General features: G+C 42.0%; 1 protein-coding gene across 1 annotated transcript in view; it reads right to left on the bottom strand.

Annotated features, from left to right (window-relative positions):
- Positions 1-19,007, bottom strand: part of NUP210L (nucleoporin 210 like) — a gene marked incomplete at its 5' end in the record, with an annotated part of 30,603 nt that extends 11,596 nt beyond the window's left edge. The window contains 29 exons of the mRNA XM_082780743.1: positions 72-163; positions 435-593; positions 999-1,130; positions 2,043-2,123; positions 2,719-2,898; positions 3,464-3,526; positions 3,984-4,116; positions 4,774-4,901; positions 5,104-5,232; positions 6,086-6,187; positions 6,784-6,888; positions 7,201-7,289; positions 7,975-8,167; positions 8,640-8,813; positions 9,311-9,532; positions 10,116-10,261; positions 10,556-10,754; positions 11,230-11,385; positions 12,210-12,347; positions 13,214-13,354; positions 13,786-13,892; positions 14,623-14,691; positions 15,247-15,405; positions 16,140-16,272; positions 16,724-16,874; positions 17,439-17,532; positions 17,704-17,835; positions 18,104-18,240; positions 18,847-19,007. Coding sequence (XP_082636869.1) covers positions 72-163; positions 435-593; positions 999-1,130; positions 2,043-2,123; positions 2,719-2,898; positions 3,464-3,526; positions 3,984-4,116; positions 4,774-4,901; positions 5,104-5,232; positions 6,086-6,187; positions 6,784-6,888; positions 7,201-7,289; positions 7,975-8,167; positions 8,640-8,813; positions 9,311-9,532; positions 10,116-10,261; positions 10,556-10,754; positions 11,230-11,385; positions 12,210-12,347; positions 13,214-13,354; positions 13,786-13,892; positions 14,623-14,691; positions 15,247-15,405; positions 16,140-16,272; positions 16,724-16,874; positions 17,439-17,532; positions 17,704-17,835; positions 18,104-18,240; positions 18,847-19,007 — 3,905 coding nt within the window. The remainder of the gene's footprint in view (positions 1-71; positions 164-434; positions 594-998; positions 1,131-2,042; positions 2,124-2,718; positions 2,899-3,463; positions 3,527-3,983; positions 4,117-4,773; positions 4,902-5,103; positions 5,233-6,085; positions 6,188-6,783; positions 6,889-7,200; positions 7,290-7,974; positions 8,168-8,639; positions 8,814-9,310; positions 9,533-10,115; positions 10,262-10,555; positions 10,755-11,229; positions 11,386-12,209; positions 12,348-13,213; positions 13,355-13,785; positions 13,893-14,622; positions 14,692-15,246; positions 15,406-16,139; positions 16,273-16,723; positions 16,875-17,438; positions 17,533-17,703; positions 17,836-18,103; positions 18,241-18,846) is intronic.
- Positions 19,008-19,216: the final 209 nt, after the last annotated feature.

Raw genomic sequence — 19,216 nt, 5'->3', positions numbered from 1 at the left:
CAGTTTTATGCACTGAAAGGAGTGAAATATGTTGTAAGCTGTCTCTACAGCCTGGATTTTCCTTTGTCTACCTGTTTGTGTACAGCTTGAGTTGAGAATTCGTGGACATTAAAATTTGCTCAGTGGAAAACGAGGGAGAGAATAGCGACAGCTTATCAAATACCTACAGGCAGAACAAAAAGAAATTATTAAATAGAGCTGTTGTTTTTTAAAATGGATTAATGACAGCTGGAAGTTAACAGTGAAGGAAAACCACTATTGGTCATCAGAAAAAAACAAACAAAAGGAGGTGTAAACCTCTCTGTGCAGTTACGCCCAATGTGTACACCCCAAAGGAACCTTTTATTGATGCATCTGTTCATGCATACTGCCCACAGGTTTCTTCCTCTCAAAATACACCTACTTCTACAACAAGCTGCACCAGCAACACTTACCAGGATTTGCACTTCATCTGATAGTTCAGTCACGTTTCCTTCAAACTGCCCAGCAGATGCGTTCAGACACCGCACCATCACCTTAATACTGGTTCTACCTGCTGATTTTGTGTGCACAACCATGGCAACATTATTGTCTGACTGGAGCTGGATGGAAACCTGTTAGAGAGAGGGCACAGATGTCAACGCGTATCAGCCAGTCTTTAGACTAAAGGGCTAGTTTTAGTACGGAGATTACAAAATGAAAAAGGAGATGTGTAAAAACAGAAAAGATTGCTTTTCTTTTAGATTCTGTTCCTAATGACAAGATCTCTTATCACAGATGCGATTTCAACTGTTCAGACTTAGCTGCTTTTCATAGGACATACAGAAGTTTCTAATGGCACAGCCTCAACCAGCTCAATCTGGACCACACATATGTAATAAGTAAAATAAAAAAAAAAAACAAATTACAGTGACATTACTACAAGTTCAAGAGTTGTACGTGAAATGTTCTGAAAAATCTTCTGATGCATTCAGCAACAGCACCGGATCTTAAACCCATTCTTGTGGCTTTCTCCATACCTTTGTGTGTCGAGGAAGAAGGTCTAGAACATCTCTTTTGCTCACTGACCACTGAAATCTCAGTTCTGGGTTAGCATTACTGAAGGAAAATGGAGTCAGCATGTTGTTAAGCCCCACAACAAAGACTGGCATCTGGAAAGGAAGAATACTGTCACCATAGAAATGTGAGGTCAGCTATGCCATTAGAAATTGAACACAACCCCCTAAAATTGGGAATGGAAGGGGAATCATGTATGACACACACACCAGGAATTTATTATCAGTAGTATATTCTCTGCAGTCCTTTAAAATACAACACAAGCCCTCCGGTCCCTTGCTTAAAACACTAACCTCAATGAAAAGATCACACCCTCTTCCCACCAAGAATCTGCTGAATATATATTTCAAGATCTGAAACCAGCCCTTGTATCTCCAGGGAAACGGGGGGGGGGGGGGGGGGGGCAAGCTGCCTCTAAACAACGTTTTCTATCTGAACATATCCAGATATTCCGTAGCAGCTAAGAAATTCACTTTTTGAAAATGCATTCCTTACTGACTGCCAAAATCTCCCTTCAGAATCTTTCTCATTCATTTTTAAAGCACCCAAGGCATGTGACAGCCCTCCACATTTCTGAAAAAGGAATTTCAGAAAGTACATACCCTGCATTTGTGAGCTAAAACACAACTAAAACCACTCCTTCAGGCATCTGTGACTCGGTACTCTAAGCTCCTCCTCACCAGCCCCATGGTACAGCTCTGTTGACCTCACACACAGTTGTTTCCCAGATCATAACTTCGGTTAAGTGCTGATTACAAGACTTGAATTCCTTGCAGTAGGTAAACAACCAGCCCAAACATCCGGACAAAGCTGTTGCTTCTCTTTAATCTAGTTGTGCTACTTTTCTTTAGCACATTAGGCTTACCAAACTAGAACACTGACATTCTTTTTATTGATTCCTGCACTCAGATCAACACCTACCTCAGGGTTTAGACCTACCTATTAGGATAAGAATCCCCCTCAACTTTTGGCCACCAGAAGTTTCCAGTATCAGCTACAATACGTACCTCGGTGCCTGTTATAAGTCTTGTAGCAGGTACGTGAATTCTTACTGCTTTTAACTGAACTACTTCTAATTCCACTTGATCCTGCAAAAGAAAACAACAATTAAGCTTTGCGACATCGAACTGAACTGAGCAGCCTGCAAGTGGCCTGTAGCTTGATTTCTGAAACAAACTGTCCATATCTGGTTAAGGGCTTAACTTCTTTGCCAGGCAGGGAAGGTTCAGCTCGCACGTCTCACAGAGCCTCCAAGTGGGCAGTAAGATCGCCATGCTGCCTTGTCATCTACAGAAACTGTCAACTCTCCAGTGGTGGTAACTGCTGACAACCCCGACACATTAAGATGTCTTTTAAAGATCTTTGACTCCTGTTGGCTTGTCCCATGGACTAAACAGCGCCTTTAACGATATCCCACTGGGGGCGCCAGAAAGCAAAAAAAAAAAAAATGCCCGGAGAAAGCTTCCCATCCAACTTGTGGTGGCCTCATCTCTTGTTTACAATAGGAAAGAAGTTAGCCGCTTCCTTTTACTGCCACACTACAAATATTAGTGGAAGTTTTTTCCAAGGTCAGATTTTCCATATCAGAGCAACCAACGTAATTAAAACATCTGAGAAACCATTACCATTCTTTCTAAGAAAAAGGTAAAGGAAGAAAGACTGAAGAATATAATGGAAAGATACCTGTGAAAAAACAGCAACTCCTCCTGTGTCTTCACTAACCACCCGAATAGCGCCCTGTATCGTGGTTGTTCCTACTGTCCTTGCTGTGACTTGTCCAAGCTGGTTAACCTCAGCAACAGAGGAGTTAGTGACAGAGAAGTGGATGCTGGACTGCGGCTGGGGACCACCTTCTGACATCACCTGAAGTGTATTTAAATAATACACAAGATGTTCACTGAGAAAACAAACACACGCTAATTCTCTAAACCACAGCATCTAGACTCACTAACTTCTGTCTCTAGTTGCCTGTTCTTTGCCCCCCCACCTGAACATGCCACTTCACTTCAAACTATCAGCGTTCCACGTGGAAACCCACCTTCATATGCCCTTTAGGCTGGCCAAGCGGACCAGTCACAGAAGTGGCCAAGCTTCAGGACCACGTTGCTGTGCCTGCAGCGACTCAGCTCTCCTGCTTCAGGACACACATGCCAGAAGCAGCTAGCTGGATCAATGAAGCTCACTATAAAAGCCAACGCAGAAGGGCTCTAGAATTTACTGTCTACCTTGATCCACTTAACTGCTGATAAAGAGAGGTCTGGCCACCACCGGATTACCACAAGCCAGGATTTGGGAATAAGACTGGTAATAGGATTCAGAGCCTTTACTCCTAGTTTAATCAAGCTCTTTTCACCAACATTAAGCGCACCAATACTGAGGGGGAAAGGAAGCAAAAAATTATCGTTTGCTCAGAAGAAATAATACTCACTTGCACCATGTTGTGTGGAATAAGAGTAATTTTCTTTGGAATCAGTTTAAATGGAGGGAAGACCTGGTATAAGGGAAGAACATTCTACTTTAAAATGTTCTACATTTTGTTTGTTTGTTTTTGTGGGGAAAAAAACACATTACTAGACAGAATACTAGGACTGTTAGTGTTGAATTATCACATGAGCATGTCTAAGTAGATCTTAGGACATCCTCCTGAGAAATGTATTATCGTGTACAGAGATTTCTAGTAAGGGAAGTGGATTCTGCCTTCTGAATAAAGGGGCTAGGAGAACAACAGACACTGCCAAAATACAGAAATGGTACCAGTGATTACTAATGAGATTTATAAGGATCCTTTTTTACCAGAATTTAAGAGTCAGAGAACATCAAGGCTTTAGAACATCATCATACAAGCAGGCTTTTTTTTTTTTTTTTTTCTAAAGAAATTTGAATACAAGGATTCTACAGTGGGTCAGAAACACTCAAAGTGAGCAGACTTAAAAGCTGTGCTTTCTTACCTCAACTTTCCGAGGAGCAGAAGTAATTCTTCTTCCCATCTTGTCCCAGGCTGTAGCTACCAAAGTAGTCTGGCCTACAGCAACAGCCTGAAGTACATGCAGTTCAGAATATTCTCCCACTTCTTCCATTTGCCTATGAAGACACTTTAGCATGACTTCTCTTTTCATTTCCTGTATTATAACTAAGAGGTAACTCAGGCAGGAACAGAGTGTGACTACTATAATATTGAGGTTTTTACTTTGAGTTATCCATAGTCATAGAGACAGGATGCATAGAGCTCTGAGTGGCAAAACACTACACAATAAATACAGTAAATGTGCAGGGATCAATTCCTCCATCAAAATAAAATTTTATATCCAGAGCTACCAGGTGTAAAGTAACACAGAGATATTTCAGACTCTTTCAGATATTTAATACACTCACGTGGTGACACAGAATCACAGGCAGTAGAGATGACAAAACATCTTGCAGAACATTTTGTCATCTGCAACCACAAATCTCAAGAGCTTTGCAAATATGAGTTAAATCACCCAGCCTGCCACAAAAGATACGCATACATTAATTTACTTTTTACAGAAAGGTAAGTGGAAATTCTCCTGAGAATCAGTTGCTAAAACTGGCAGTTACAGTCCTGACACCTTCCATGCACTCCATCAATGTTTATGCAAAGCCAGCAAACAGCTAGGGGGTTGTAAACAGTTCTTCTGTAATTATTGGTTCTGTTTTTCAATACAAGGTGAATATTATCAGCACTTAAGAATGTTCCAACCCACCAGTTGTAATACTTACGCAAGTGTAACAATAGGTGATGCTGCTTGCAGCGTCAGTTTCATGTACTTGAAGTATTTACTCTGCAAGGGAAGTCGCTGAAAACCCAGGACTTGAACAGTAACAACGACAGATTTGCCAATCTCAAGCTAGATTAAAAAGAAAAAAGCAAAGGGGAAAGGAAGAGAGGGATTCCTACACTCTTTCTTAAGGCCTCTACATCTATGCTCTGCTCTGGATGCTCGATCCTAAGATGCATCTCCTGGTGCTGCCTCCTCCCTGTGGGCAGGGGAATTATATCCTACCGCATCAGGTCTTAGAAACTTCTGAGCTTCTCCCAGTTTGTATCACCTTATCAGTGAGATCCACTTCCACTTCATACATGTCAGACACGTGCAGATAGGCAGTAACCGGTTCCAACAATGCCAAACAGAGATCATAAATTTCCAGGCTTAAAGATCCAGGCTGCAGAGGGGTGACCTATAACAAAAGCAAACAGGCACAACCATAGTAACTGAAGAAGATATTTGTATGTCTATTACAGAGAATATAGATTCACAAAAATGAGGTATTCTGCTCAAATGCACTGCTCAAATCAACCATGTTGCACATCGGTACTCAGTTACGCTGATTTGGTGCATAAGAAAGACTTCACTGGGTTCAGTCAGTGTAATTCACCACAGGATTCTTTCCTGGAACAAAGGGAGCAGTGCATTGTCCTGCATAATTTTAAATGCCCTAACACATCTGGCTTCCACTTCAAAACTATGCAGCAGTCAAAAGTTCAGAGTGTTTCTTCTCTGGCAGTGAGATTAGATTTCTGTCTCAAATAAAACCTGACAAAGGTTTGATTTCTGACTCAGCTACTAACTCATGCCCTTTGGGTCATGAATGCCAAGCTGTACTGCAGATATTGCTGGAGGATATAGCAGTGTAGGAAGGAATCTGTAGGAAGGAATTTTGATAAGGAACTAGATAAAATGAAAATCTCAGTCTAACCAGGATGTAAGCCATGAGTAAAGAATATAAATAGCGATTATCTATGCACAACTAACACGGCCTATTTAATAAATAACAGGATTCCCCTTAAGTTAATGCTCTTTGAAGCAAATATTTGGCCTGAATTACATAGTTGCTTAAGATGAAGTGGCCTGGGACACAAAAACGGAATATATGTAACCAGCTCCAAGAACAACAATGACTGAGACAGAGGAAAGGAAAAGAGAAAAAAAAAAAAAAAAAAGGTTATTTCTTCCTTTTTCCAGAGGATGAACCTCCCTTTAAAATTCTCAACCCAGGCTTCTCTAGCGCATAACATCTCGACTATAATCACCTCGATGGCACTTTCCGCCTCCCGATACTTCATGTTTACTATTCCACCCTCACTGCTGTTGACCAGAAAGTATCCAGATCCTTCCACTAGGTCAAACAGCTCCTGTCAATGAAAACAAAATTACATGAAAGATCTAAGCCCTTAGTCCTCAACTGTTTTAAGTTTTGCTAAGGAAAAGGGAGATCACTAAAGACTTTGAGCTATAAAATCTGAGGTCTTTTTTATTTATTTTTATTTATTTTTAAGCTACCAGCAGAGATTCCGCTCATGAAAGAATTGAATGAAGAGCAGAATGAAACCCTGAGCAATCAGCCCCTGAATGAGGACATCACTAGAACAATCTAGCCAATCACACAGGGTCACCATTCCTTCGCAGATTAAAATACCAACGTAGAAAGGCAGATATCTGAAACCTGATGACAATAAGTTTTTCCTCTCAAACAATAAATAACACATCACTGAGTTAGCAGTGGTGTGATTCCACCACAGCACATAAATTACACTTAGCATCAAACACCACTTGGAATAATACAGGGAAAATTGCTTCACCAAAGTGAAATGGGTTCATGAGTTTACGCAGATTGGTCCTTTCTGCCTTCCAAAACCAGTGGGAAGTATCTCTTAATGCTTCAGTAAAAGGCTACCCAAATCATCAAGGAATGAGAAGGCACAAAATAAGCTGTGAGCAAGGTTCTTACCTTTACAGCAGGATGATTATATATAGTGGCATTATCAGGCACAACAGTCACATCCTCTACCAATAAAAGCTCCACAGAAGCAGAGGTAAGCAGGTTAGACACTTCCTAGGAATGCAAACACGATCAGAAAGCTATTACATCAGTATTGCTCAGGTTACAAAAGCACCACTTTCTTCCTTCTCTTGTACAGAAAGGAAATGATGATTGCAGATAGCAAATGAGCATTTCCCCCACATAACTACACACTGAAATAAACCCTCCCTGTGAAAGCACAAAGGTCGGTATTCAGAACTGAAAATGAATTGTTACTCCATTACCCTTGACTGTCAAGGATATTTTGCCATCAGATGAAAGAAAGATCGGGGGAAACGCAAGCAACCCCTCTTCTGCCCAGCAGAAAAGCTCCTCATTACTCACTTTTGGGCCACCTCGTAATGCGTAGTTCACAAAGCTGACTCCAACATAAACAGTACCTTTAATTTGGTGCACTTCTAGAAGCTGATGTCCTGCAAGCAACAGATGCAAAACACACACACCAGGACATAAGAAATAAACATAATTTTGAAGATTTTTAAAATTTCAATGAGTTCCTGAGAAACAATTTTAAACATCAGGATAAAGTAATTTCATTCTGTGGTATTTACTTGAATTATTCTTTCACCAGTCCTTCTCTTCACATTTACAAACACACAATATAACCTACCACAACATCAGTCTGAAATGTATCAATCACCCTGCTATTAGGACATGAATATACTAGAAAAGCTCTGCAAGTAGGTGTTACTGATTTGCTGAGACAGAATATTTGTTGTCAAGGGAAACAGACTGAACTCCCAGGAACGGAAGACTTATGATGACAACGTGTTCACTAAAAGCTAATCCCAAGAAATACTTCAGTTTTGGGCTTTACAGAGAATACCTGTTTTGGTGCCTCTGAAAGATACCTGTTTGTAATCACAGTGTTAAGGAGATAACAAAAAATAACCCTGCAGTTCCTAAGTATTGATGCTACACTGTCCACACTACAGATGGGTCACAACTCAGAGAGTATTTCATAACTGCACTGTGAATTTTGAATTATTAGAGGAAACAGAAGTAAGCACTCTAGTCATGTTTCTGTTAGATGGAAAGGAGGAAGAAAGACAGAAAATGATGCAAACAGTCACAATTCCTATAAATTCTGAGCAGTACCGTGCAGCTGGGTCTGCCCAGTCCCGTCATCCTTCGCTACCATCTTCATGCTTCTAGCCTCAGAGAAGTGTGCAAGGGTTTCATTGGATGATTTCCACTCGAGCACCAGAGAACTGAAGTTGTCAAACTTCCGCTGCTGATGATCAAACACAGCTAACTCCAGAACCGTACTCCTCACACTGGATATGGGGATCTACAACCAAAGAAACACAGTTTCTATTGGTAACCTTGTGCCTGGCCTTAGAAGAAACATTTCCTCCTCCTAAACAAGGATCAGTCAAACCGTGATGGACAGGTTTCTATTTAGCAGTGACTGCTCCTTTCATCTCGGCTACAGCTTCATCACCCCAGCACATTACAGGGCTCAGGTTCTTCAAATTCCTCTTTTTGAGCTTTCTTGTTTGGAAAGTCAATTACTGCCAAATTGAACACAGCAGCCAGAGAACACCTTGTCAGCAAGGGGACCGGGATGTCAGTTATTGTGAAGGAAGTTATTTCACTGCTAGATAAATAACTTTGCCAGTACAGAGCTCTGCAGTAACAGTTAACAATGCACAACCTTTACCTAAGGACAGACAGTACCTTACACATCCCACATTCCCAACCATCCCCCAAACGAGTGCAGGATCCTAACACAGCATTATTAGCTCTGTTTCAAGTCTTACCAGCTGTTTGCTCTGCTGCGGCAATGGACAAGGCTGAACACCAGTAGGTGCTTCATACACGGGGGTCACAGACATACTGGCGGGATGAGCACAGATGAACGTCACCTGGATCGCCTCCACGGCAGGAGCAGGGTTCAGGAGCCCTGGCTGGTTACCTACTCGGAACGTGAGCACCTTCAAGGACAGGCAACAAGACGGTTACACAGCCAGCTTCATCCATTCTATCCGTGCATAAAATTGGCACGTTCAGCAGTGTCTTAAAATGCAAAGGATTGCATGCATGGGGTTGAATCTACACTACTGAAGTAAGTGCATGCCAGTATCATTGTGAGGGAAAGATGGTTATTTTTTTTCTTTCAAAGGTGACCTGAGAAACTTTCTGTAGGCACAGTTTATAGGAAATTTTCATTACAACTGTCTACATATGTATGACACAACCACTGGCCTGAATAGGATGTGAACTTTTATTTTTTTTCCTAAACACAGTTCTGAGTAGAGGGGGGACTGTTACACCAACAGGTGTAATGAGAATGAAACTCACTTATCTAATACTACCACAGGCATTGTGCCTTTTAGTCAAGGAAAATGGTATTTGTGAGACTCTACATGCAATTTTATCCACACTTTGCATTTCCGTATTAAGTTGCCAGAAAGATTAGAGGTTTCCTTACCTGCTCCCCCAACTGCAGGCATACAACCTGATAAACGTACTGGTTCAGTTTCCTTTTTGTTGGAAATCGGACTTGTACAGCCTCAATTTTCTCTTCATGCTCCACAGTTAGTTCCGAAAAGAAACGAGATGGTTCCAAAACCCACGGTCCTGGCCCACCTTCAAATACCATCTCCTTTGCTGCCTGCCAGGTCACTAAAGCCATCTCTACTGGGTTGACAGCCTGTGAAGACAAAAAAGCAGAAATTCACACTTTTAATGCAATTTGACAGTGAGACACTGGTCAAAAAGGGACAAAAATAAGAACCACTGATACTACCATTTAGCATAAGGCCTCTTAACTACTCTGGCAATATAAATGATGTTTAAGACCAAGCCAGAGGACTTTTTCAGTGCTGTACATGGGGCCATTCACACATATGAGAAGCAGACGAGGAACTACACATCCTTACAAGTAACATAATTTGTTCTTCTATTCATTTATTCCAATATAACTGAGAAATCTTGCTTGGTGCGCACCTACTAAAATGCTGACAAAACAGCACACAGCTCAGAAAAATGAAGACTACCTCAAATGCCCTGCTGATTTTTCACAATTAAAACAATGGTCAAGTTGACTGTCAAACTGATTTACTTCTATCTGATAGAATAAGAAGTTCGTGTTTTTGTAGGTGTCAGTCAATTCCCAGCTGCAAATTTGTTTCTAGAGAAAATGATTCAGGACTTGGCACTGTGTAACAAATGCATTAACTCCTCACCAATTTAGTAATTCAAACAGAACGGGGTGAACACGCACACTTCCTCACCTTGAGAGGTTCATAAGCAGCAAACACTGCACTTGTTTCAAAATGCTGTTGGTGCACAGTAATGCTTGCTGTCAGTAGTGTATGTCCCACAGACTTTGCTTCTAACTGGAAGCTGGAGCAGAATGTCTGTCCAGGCTTCTGATTACCTAAAAATTAAGAACATCTTTGCAGCAGGTCTCTTAGGAGAGATGAAATGCAGCAGAATCTTTAACCATTTTTCCCAAAAGGTTTCCCCAAATGTCACATCTCTCCAATGCTTCCATCTAGTTGTAGGGAGAGTCGGTTACAAAGTGCCACAAGAGACTCTTCAAACCCAGTGACCGCCTCAGACTTCGTTAGTGGCTAATGAAATCCCCACATACCGTACATGGGGGTGACTTCAGGGAAATTATTTAAAACACACTTAGGGAAACAAGTATTTTGGAGCTAAGTGATCATACCTTCTTCAGCAAGGACAAATACTCCTTGCTTTTCCATGCTTATATTCAAAGGTAAGAGGGAACAATCAGTGAAAGCAATGTTCTCCCTTGTTTCCCTCTCCGTGAAATACATCTTGAGAGGAGCTTCCAAAATTTGGCCAATCTCAACGTCTGCACGAAATGGCAAAAGTTCCACCTTTGCCAGCTGTTCCACATACACCTGCAGGAGCAAAGTCCAGGGCAGCACCCTGTGAGAGCAGAAGGAACTAGCACAACGAAGTCAGAACTACAGCATGGCCTAACAGCCCAGGCTGGAGCAGGAAACACCCCGAATTAAAGTACATGAAAATGTTTTGACAGCACGTCTGTTTACAAATGCTTCAATAGTTCGTACATGAAAGTAAACGCAATCTAAAATAAAACAATGCTGTATTCGATAGCTAAATAGTACTGAATTAGGAAGCACCTGATACACAAGAAATATGAAAAACTAAGATTCAGGTCTACTCATTAACAGGAATGTAAACTGGAACGAGTTCCACTGACAAAACTGCAATAAAAACCACAGGAGAACCAAGCCCGTTGCTACTGAACAGGTGCCCAACAAACTTTGACCTTCAGGCAGAAACTTTCGGTTTCTAAGCCTGGACAAGCCATTATTTCAGAACAATAATCTGCCCAGAAAAGAGACTTCCCTGTATTTCTCCGTAATGTAAGGGGTTCTGTACATCTCTGGCCTGAACAATGCAGTGCCCCTGGGCCAAGCCTCCGGTCACGACGCCTTTTATGGTGACCGTGACCACAGTCTGGTTGGAGGAAATCCATGAGAAATTGCCACTGCCTCCTTCTACCTATCAAAATAGAAGAAAAGGCAAGCAATGTAAAGTGAAGGTAAACAGCGTCCTGGAAACAGAAGTAGGATGACATGCTGGTATCATATGAGCATTATTGATCTGACAAATACGTATATATAAAGTTTGGGCTCTTTAGCTATGGAACAGCAGTAAAAATAAATAAAACAGCAGCATTCCTGTATTTTTTTTCAGCTGAAGATCTCAAAGTACTTTTCAAACTTCTTGTACATATAATGATGGACTGTTAGAAGTATAAAGGAAAAACAAGTAGGCTTATTCTACAACTCAAGTAGAATCAAATATTCCCAGCCAAGTCAAAGGGAGGACCTTTTCCCCAGGTGAGTAAAGAGAAAGAACAGAAAAGTGAAATAATAGAATAAAAGTACATCTCTACTGCCTTTTCTTATACTTACACAACACTTTCAGCAGTTCAAAACTGCAGTGAACTTTAATGATGTATAGCCAAGTGAACAACAAATGAACTGGGACCACAGGCATTGGATCAAAGAACAAAATAACAAAGACATGACAAAAAGAAAATGGGAAAGCAAAAGGGTGAAAAAAGCACTGGAGGATTAGACCATGGCATTTCTGGAGAAAGGAAAAGATTATGTTGCTTTATCAATGAAAAACTGATTTTGCTGGAGGAAGCAGAACAGTTACAAGATTAAAGTAGGAAAACAGGAGTAGTTTTGCCTGTTTAGTGCTCAGGATTCTCACTGAGCCTCAATTTGCTGCAAGTTTTTAATTAACTTTTCTTCTGGAAGAGGATCTCAAGCCAAGGAGGCTTTCATGATTTCCCAGGACATAGTCAGCTTCACCTGAAGGTTGTATCGATACAGGACTTCCGTGGGATGGTGTGGAAACGCAAGGACAGAAGGTGACAGTTTGATGGGAAGGTAAATCTTCACCTCCTGTTCGTGCCTGACTGGTACGGGTAAGTAAGCCTGAGAGCCATCCTAAAAACAAGGGGGAAAAAGGACACCGTCTTTCAACCAAAGTAGCTTACAACTGACAGGAGAAAGTTAAGGCTTTTACACACTTGATATAGGTCTGAAAAGGCCTGAAACCCCATGAAGAAGATTGTACCAATTGCTTAGAATGTAAGCTTAAAAAAAAAAAGTATCTGAAATCAATTGCTGCTTTTGGGGGAGTGATCCAAATGCAGCTGTAACAAGTCCAATTGTTTCCAACATATTTTATTTTGTGTACAAATAGAGGCAGGAGTCTATGGCTACATTTACACTATCTCCTTAACACATTTAATTTATATTCCCAGCTGCTGAGGCCAGCTGGCACGGACTAACATGCTTCTGCTTTCAAACTCATCAGCTTCAACAACTACACCTAATTCCCTCATGGAGAACAGTCCCTGGAACACCCTCATTCCAAAACTTTGGAGGTCGTTTACAAGAACGCTACTTGGCAAAGAACAAGAGTGCCATTGACCCGCACATGGCCTGTATAAGAAGACATGCTGCATGCAGCTCTGGTAAGAGCTGTTGCTACTCCAACACCAGAGCAGGAAGTTCAGCAATCCCCGGTGTAATTCATTTCTTCCCAGCCTTTCTTTGCATCTGCCCAATTTCTCACATATTCAAGAGAATCGTATTTGCCTCTTGGACTGCTCACAATTCAGAAACAGCAGAAGGCATCGTCTGCAAAGACCTTGTGGAGAATAACTTGTTCTAGCAGGATAAATATAGCATAACTTGAATCACAGAGCAGCTCGTTTCACATAGATGCGCGCAGTATTATGGGACAACCTGAGGGACTAGGAAAAAAACATATCCTGAAGAAAATTACTACCATCCTTGTTTCTTACCTGTTGAAGAACAGAAACCAGTTCAGCTTTTATCCCTGTGATGCCGTCTTTTAGGACTTGAACTATATGGTAAGACCCATTATGAGAAGATATTAGCTCTTCAAAATACTCCTTAGAAAAGCGGTGAATTATTCGGAGATTCTGCAAAGTGACAAAAATCAGTGAACATTGTGTCCCCCTTCCAAGGAAAACCTGATTCATTTTCCATGAACACCCACAGCATTGTGCATTTCTGTACAGGTTTGTAACACAGGGAAGATTGGTACAGATGAAACTGAATGGAAATTTTTTTGAGAGACTGCAGGAAAGATTGAGATGATAACAGAGCAAGAATTAATTTCCTTCTCTCTCTAATTTCCTTACCAGTCCTGCACATGAAATGAATCACAGAACGACCTGGGTAGGAAGGGACCTTAAAGATCATCTACCTCTGTAACTCTCTTAGGAAGTACTTTCAATAAACTTGGAAAGGGCAGGAATGTTGTATTCATCCCACACCCTCCATGACAGTAACATAATTCATCAGGGCACTCCTCTGGCGGCTGCTCCTTGCTAACTAAACACGTACTCACATCGGATAAATAAACTTTAGTGCTGTCTCTATCATAAACTTCTACAGTGATCACATACTCTCGCTGCACTTCCAGGATCCATCTGTCTCCTGGATAGACAGTGAAACCTGAAATAAAAAATGTGGTTCGCTCTTGAGAACACTATCAGCAGCAACCAGCGGTGGTAAAACATCCTTCATTGCTAACGGTCAGTACTAGAGGTGCTTTTTTTAGTCCGAAGGATAACTGAAGAATTCCTAAATTGGTTTAGAAACCTTAACGTTGTACTCCGCTTTGTCCTCAATCAGTGAGAGTGCCAGTGATGCTACGTTTTGTAACAGAGACATCTTTCTGCTGCCAATAAACAGAGTTTAGTGTAGAATGCAGAATGCCAGCCATGAGGCAGTAAGGGCTTACAGTCACTATGAAACCTTCCTGGATAAGAAATAGTGACTGAAGCAGAAAGGCTCTCATTATTCATCCTCTAAAGTATCCAGTATCATGTAAAAACAAATTCTTGAATCCAAGCACTCTCTAACAAAAATATATAGTTCAGCAAGAAGTACAAAAATGGCATGTAAGGCAATTATGACACATTCTTTCCGAGCTCTGAAGCACATTCTCTGTTGCTAATCTTTGGCTTAATTACTCTGATTTAGAAAGCAGCCCATCAAACAGAGCAAAGCCAACTTCAATTTTCAAATCAGTGCACTTGAAAAGATGCAGTCTGTTTTTGCCTTAAGTTTTAGGTGCTTACTGGCAGCATAAAGAATACAATGGTATTTTAAAGCAGTATTTTCCTGATTAAAAAAAAAAAAAAAAGTTACTTTTACAATCAAACTTCCACTTCCTTATTACCTAAAAATCCAGCTTCTACAACATAGATAGTGCAATTTGGAAGTCCAGAAGCAGCTCGCATGTGAACATCTTTATTCTCGCATAGGAATTCTTTAGGGATTTTCATTTTATGAAAAAAGCACACATCCATCCTCAGTGATCTATAAAACTCCAAGTGGTTTAAACACAGAATAAGTGAGGGAATCTGGGGCTTGATCCAATTTTCATCGACATCAGAGTGTCTTTCTGTTCCCGTCAATAAAAACTACATTGTGCAATTGGCTGGAGGAGGAGTCATTGTCAGTGTAGGAGAGAAAGGAAGTGTACAGGCTACAAAGTGATCTCTTGCTAAACAGCCAGCAGGCAGCAAGGAGGCTCTTGAGGCTGACCACTGACTGTGCTGACACGCTGACCCAGAAGAAAGGTGGAGACTCAAAAAGGAATCCCTGTCTCACAAAGTAACTACTCTGAAAAGTTAAAGCATTCAGAGAAACTCAGAATCAAATCTCAAAAAATCCTGTTTGCCTTTACAATCTCTTTTACTCACAGCCTCTGTTACTATAGATAGAGTTGCCCATGCTTGGAAAAGAGGATAGCTATGGATTAGCACATAATATATGGCAGGAAGTCTCTTTAGAAGGATACTTTTATGAACAAAGGCAAGAGTGCTCTGTCCTAACTGCACTGCTCTCACAACGGCTGTCTTCACCTCCAGGCTGGCCACCGGCAGAATGTCAGAGCCACCGGGCCCAATAACTTGATCGCGAAGTTCAAGGTCATAGTGTTCAAGAGGAAATTCTAATTCTGCAAAGAGGTTACTACAAAAGTTACATTAATTTGATAACCATCTACACTCCCCCATGAAACCTTACCTTGACACGGGTACCAATGCAAGGATCAGACAATAATGACAGCAAACAAGCAACATAAACATGTAATTAGCTGACATTTTCTCCCCACTGGCACACTTGTGTTAGTTCGACTCTCAGGCATGGACACACGAGGTTTGAAAAATCAGGGGCAACTCCAACCAACTCACAGCCAGCCCCCAGGCGCTTCTTGGAGCCTCCACCAGGCTACCACCAAGCCCATCACTGGGTGTTAACGCAGCCCCCACTGGCCCATTACTGGAGCAATTGCTGGGCTTCTGTCAGAGCCCCCATCAGACCAGTTCTGAGCCTTCAGTGCAGCTCATTGACCCATTTCTGGTCCATTTGTGGTCCAGTCCCCAGGGTCTCTCTGGATTCCTCTCCGCACCATTGCTGGCCCACTCCCTGCACCTTCCCTGGAGCCCTCCCTGCACCATGAACAGGCCACGGGCTCTTCGGAGCCTCCCCTGGACCAGACCCGGGGTGTTTCTGGAGCCCGCTCTGCCCACTGCTGAACCAATCCCAGGGTGGTTTTGGAGCCCTCCTTGGAGCCTCGTTCTTCACATTAGAGAGCAGTTCTACAAAACCAAACTGTTAGGACAGTGCATTTAGCTAGGAAGGCCAGCGGCAGATTGGGTAAAATATGGTGGTGCTAGGAGAATAATTTACCTGTCATCTTCCCCCGGACCATTTTTGCTACTTGGTATTTTATGTATGCTCCAACCAGGAGGTAAACATCGTGAGACGGGATCAGGAGGATATTCTCTAGAACCAGCAAACGGATCGAGGCAGCAGCTACTTTCTGATGGAAAATGAGTAAATGTACTTTAATAGCACAAATTAAAATCTAGTAACACTTTCTCCATATCCTTACCTGCTCAACATTCTGGTTGCCCTACATTCCCTTGCCAATCTGGTATTTCAGTTACATGCTTTTATTTTTCTATTGTTATGTGAAGGACAACTAATGACAAGAAAAAAAATAACTCTCACAGTATCTTCAATATTTAGTGGGGGAAAACCAGCAAAATTGGTAATCCTAACAGTACTGCTAGATGTGGTAATAAAGAGATTTTTTTCTCTTATCTGTTACTTGTGGTAGTCTTAGCTGTCTCTGTAACGCAGCAAGATAGATAACTTCACATGTACTTATGCACACTCTTAAATTTCACTTTCTAAAAAATGGATTCCCAAACTTTAAGAATTTGTATTCTTTTGAACTGAAAAGAAGGATTTTTACAGTCATTATTCACCTTGTAGGTTGATTCTTGCATTCGGACTTTTATGACTGCTGCACCAGTTTTGATTCCTGACACCAGAATCCTGTCTCCTTGTTTTTCTGCTCTTTCCATCTCAGTTATGTAGTCTGGTGGAGAGTAGTCAGCTTCTGAGTATTTTAAAATCCTGACCAAAAAAAAAAAAAGTAACTTTTGGTATGATCTCCATGATCATTTCAGATTCACTAGTACAATGTAGATGAATTACCTCTCTCCTCAGCTAAATGAACCCAATTCCCTGAACCTCTCCTATCACGGCTCCTGCTCCAGACACTTTTTCACAAGTGTCTGCTGGATTCCTGTCTCTCAGTCTCTTTTTTTGCGCTTGAGGGCCCCAAAAATGGAGCTTCTGAATTGCTCTGACTAGATTTGCTGATCATTGTCTCGTAACTATTGGGCCCTGTGATGCCAACATGGGCTAGGCTATCACAAACCATTTTAAACTGTACAATACTTACTATCCTTGCAATGAAACCAAATGCATTCTCTCAGCAGACTGCCCCTGCTGCCAATTTTACTCACGTGATTTATCTAAAAGCCAAATTAACAGCACTCTTACACCTACTGGCGGTGCAGTGATAAATCACTTATCTCTGTCCCAATTTACCCATCCTATTTCTTACCCATTCCAGGAGTATCCCAGGATGAAAGCGACTGCAAAATGTTCATTTATAATTTCTAGCATAGGTACCTTACTTTGCTTGACGGTTCTAAACTTTCGATGTCATCATCCTTTGCAATGCTCCATTCAAAAGTCATTCCTGACAAGCTACTGAACGTGTTTCCTGAAAACAAAAAGGAAAATTTGTATCGAGAGATAAACTCCTGTATTCTAGCCAGCTGATCCAGTGAAATCAAACCTCCTTTCTTTCTAAATATAAAGACAAAAAGCAGCATTTATTCCTCAGAGTAAAACTTTGGAATTTTATCAGGAAAGCTTGTCTCACAAGCAATACCTTCAACATCCAGAGCTCTCACAGCCAACTCCAGAGGAGAATCTTCCACATAGATTTCCCGAGTTCGGGAGATAATTTCAATACTGTTTATCAGATCAACAATGACATCGCAACGGAGTAAATGGCCTGTCACTGAAGCAGTAGAACAAATAAACCTTAATTCAGCATCTACTAGTTCATAATGGCTTAAGAATCGTGAGAAGTTAGTACTAGTGAAACTAATAAATACATGGCTTCTTATTCTACAGAACCTAAGATTTTTTTTTTTTTACAGACCACAATTTTCCAACAATAAAGTGTTCATATTTCTAAAAATGTATGAGTACAATCCTAGGCTTCCATAAAAAGCCTCAACTCACAAATTACCTTCTGCTTTATGGATTTTTGCTTGTCTACCTACCACTTTCCTCAGCTATCACTACACCGCTTAGCTTTGTGGCTTGTGAAGACCGAGCAGAGAGCAATGCTTTTTGGGAACAAATGCTTCCATTCTCATAAATGGACTCAACAGTGACTATATCATTATGTGTGGAATACCTGAAAGAAAGACAGGAAGACATTTTTCCTCACTCTACTTAAAAGTGTATCTTTAAATGGGTTCCAAAAAAAAGAGGAGGGCAGATTGCTCAAATAAACACAGGCTTATATTGCCTTTAAAACACTGTAGTTTTTAATATTTATTCCTGTAACACCCTGCTTAAATCCATTAGTCTTAGTGCTGGGTGCCGCCGGGTAACAACAGCTCAAGTTTCAAGTTCCAAAGGCCAATAGTTTATGGTCCCCCTTCTCCAAGTCCTAATGTTGACACAGAGCCCAGAAAACAAACAACCCCTGCTCTGACCATGTAAACCCATCCCTTACAGCTCAGCACAACACACGGGTCAATATCCCCCTGCTACCCTGCTCCCTGGCAGAACGCTGAGGCCTCTCCCTGAGCTGTTAAGCAAGCCGAGAGCCTGCCTCACAGGCACACAGCACAGCTAGGGCCACCTCTATTCCTTCCTTCAGACATTCTCCCTATCTTCTTGCCCTGAGCCCTAGCGGGTTCCCGTCTCCTCTCGGCTCCCCCAGTCCCTTTTTGTCCCGTCAGCGGCCCCCCGTCACCAGCCCCCATCTTCCCTTCAGCACCGCCCCCTCCCTCACCAGGAGTAACAGCCCCCCTCAGCCTCCAGCACAAAAGGGACCCGCAGCTCCCGACTGAAGGGCAGCAACACTTTGGGCACGTTCAATTTAAACGCGAGGCCGGGCAGGACGAAAAACAGGAGGGGGAGGAAAAGGCGAGAACGGAGCCGGGCCCGCCCCATCCTGCCAGAGAAGAACCAAGATGGCGCCGCCGGCAGGGCGCTCTTCCCGCCTTCCGCCACGGCTCCGCTCCGCGCATGCGCAAAGGCTTCCAGTCCACCTCTCCGCCGGAGCCTTGCGCATGCGCACTGCCACTCCCCCCCCGCGCTGAGGTAAAAGATGGCACCGCCCCTCCCCCCCCCCCCCCCTTCACCCACTAAAGCACTGCAAG

The sequence above is a fragment of the Aythya marila genome, assembly GCF_965140915.1.
Source record: "Aythya marila genome assembly, chromosome: 29".
Taxonomy (NCBI): domain Eukaryota; kingdom Metazoa; phylum Chordata; class Aves; order Anseriformes; family Anatidae; genus Aythya; species Aythya marila.
The sequence above is the reverse complement of the archived record's forward strand: the minus strand, read 5'-3'. Positions and strand labels throughout refer to the sequence as shown.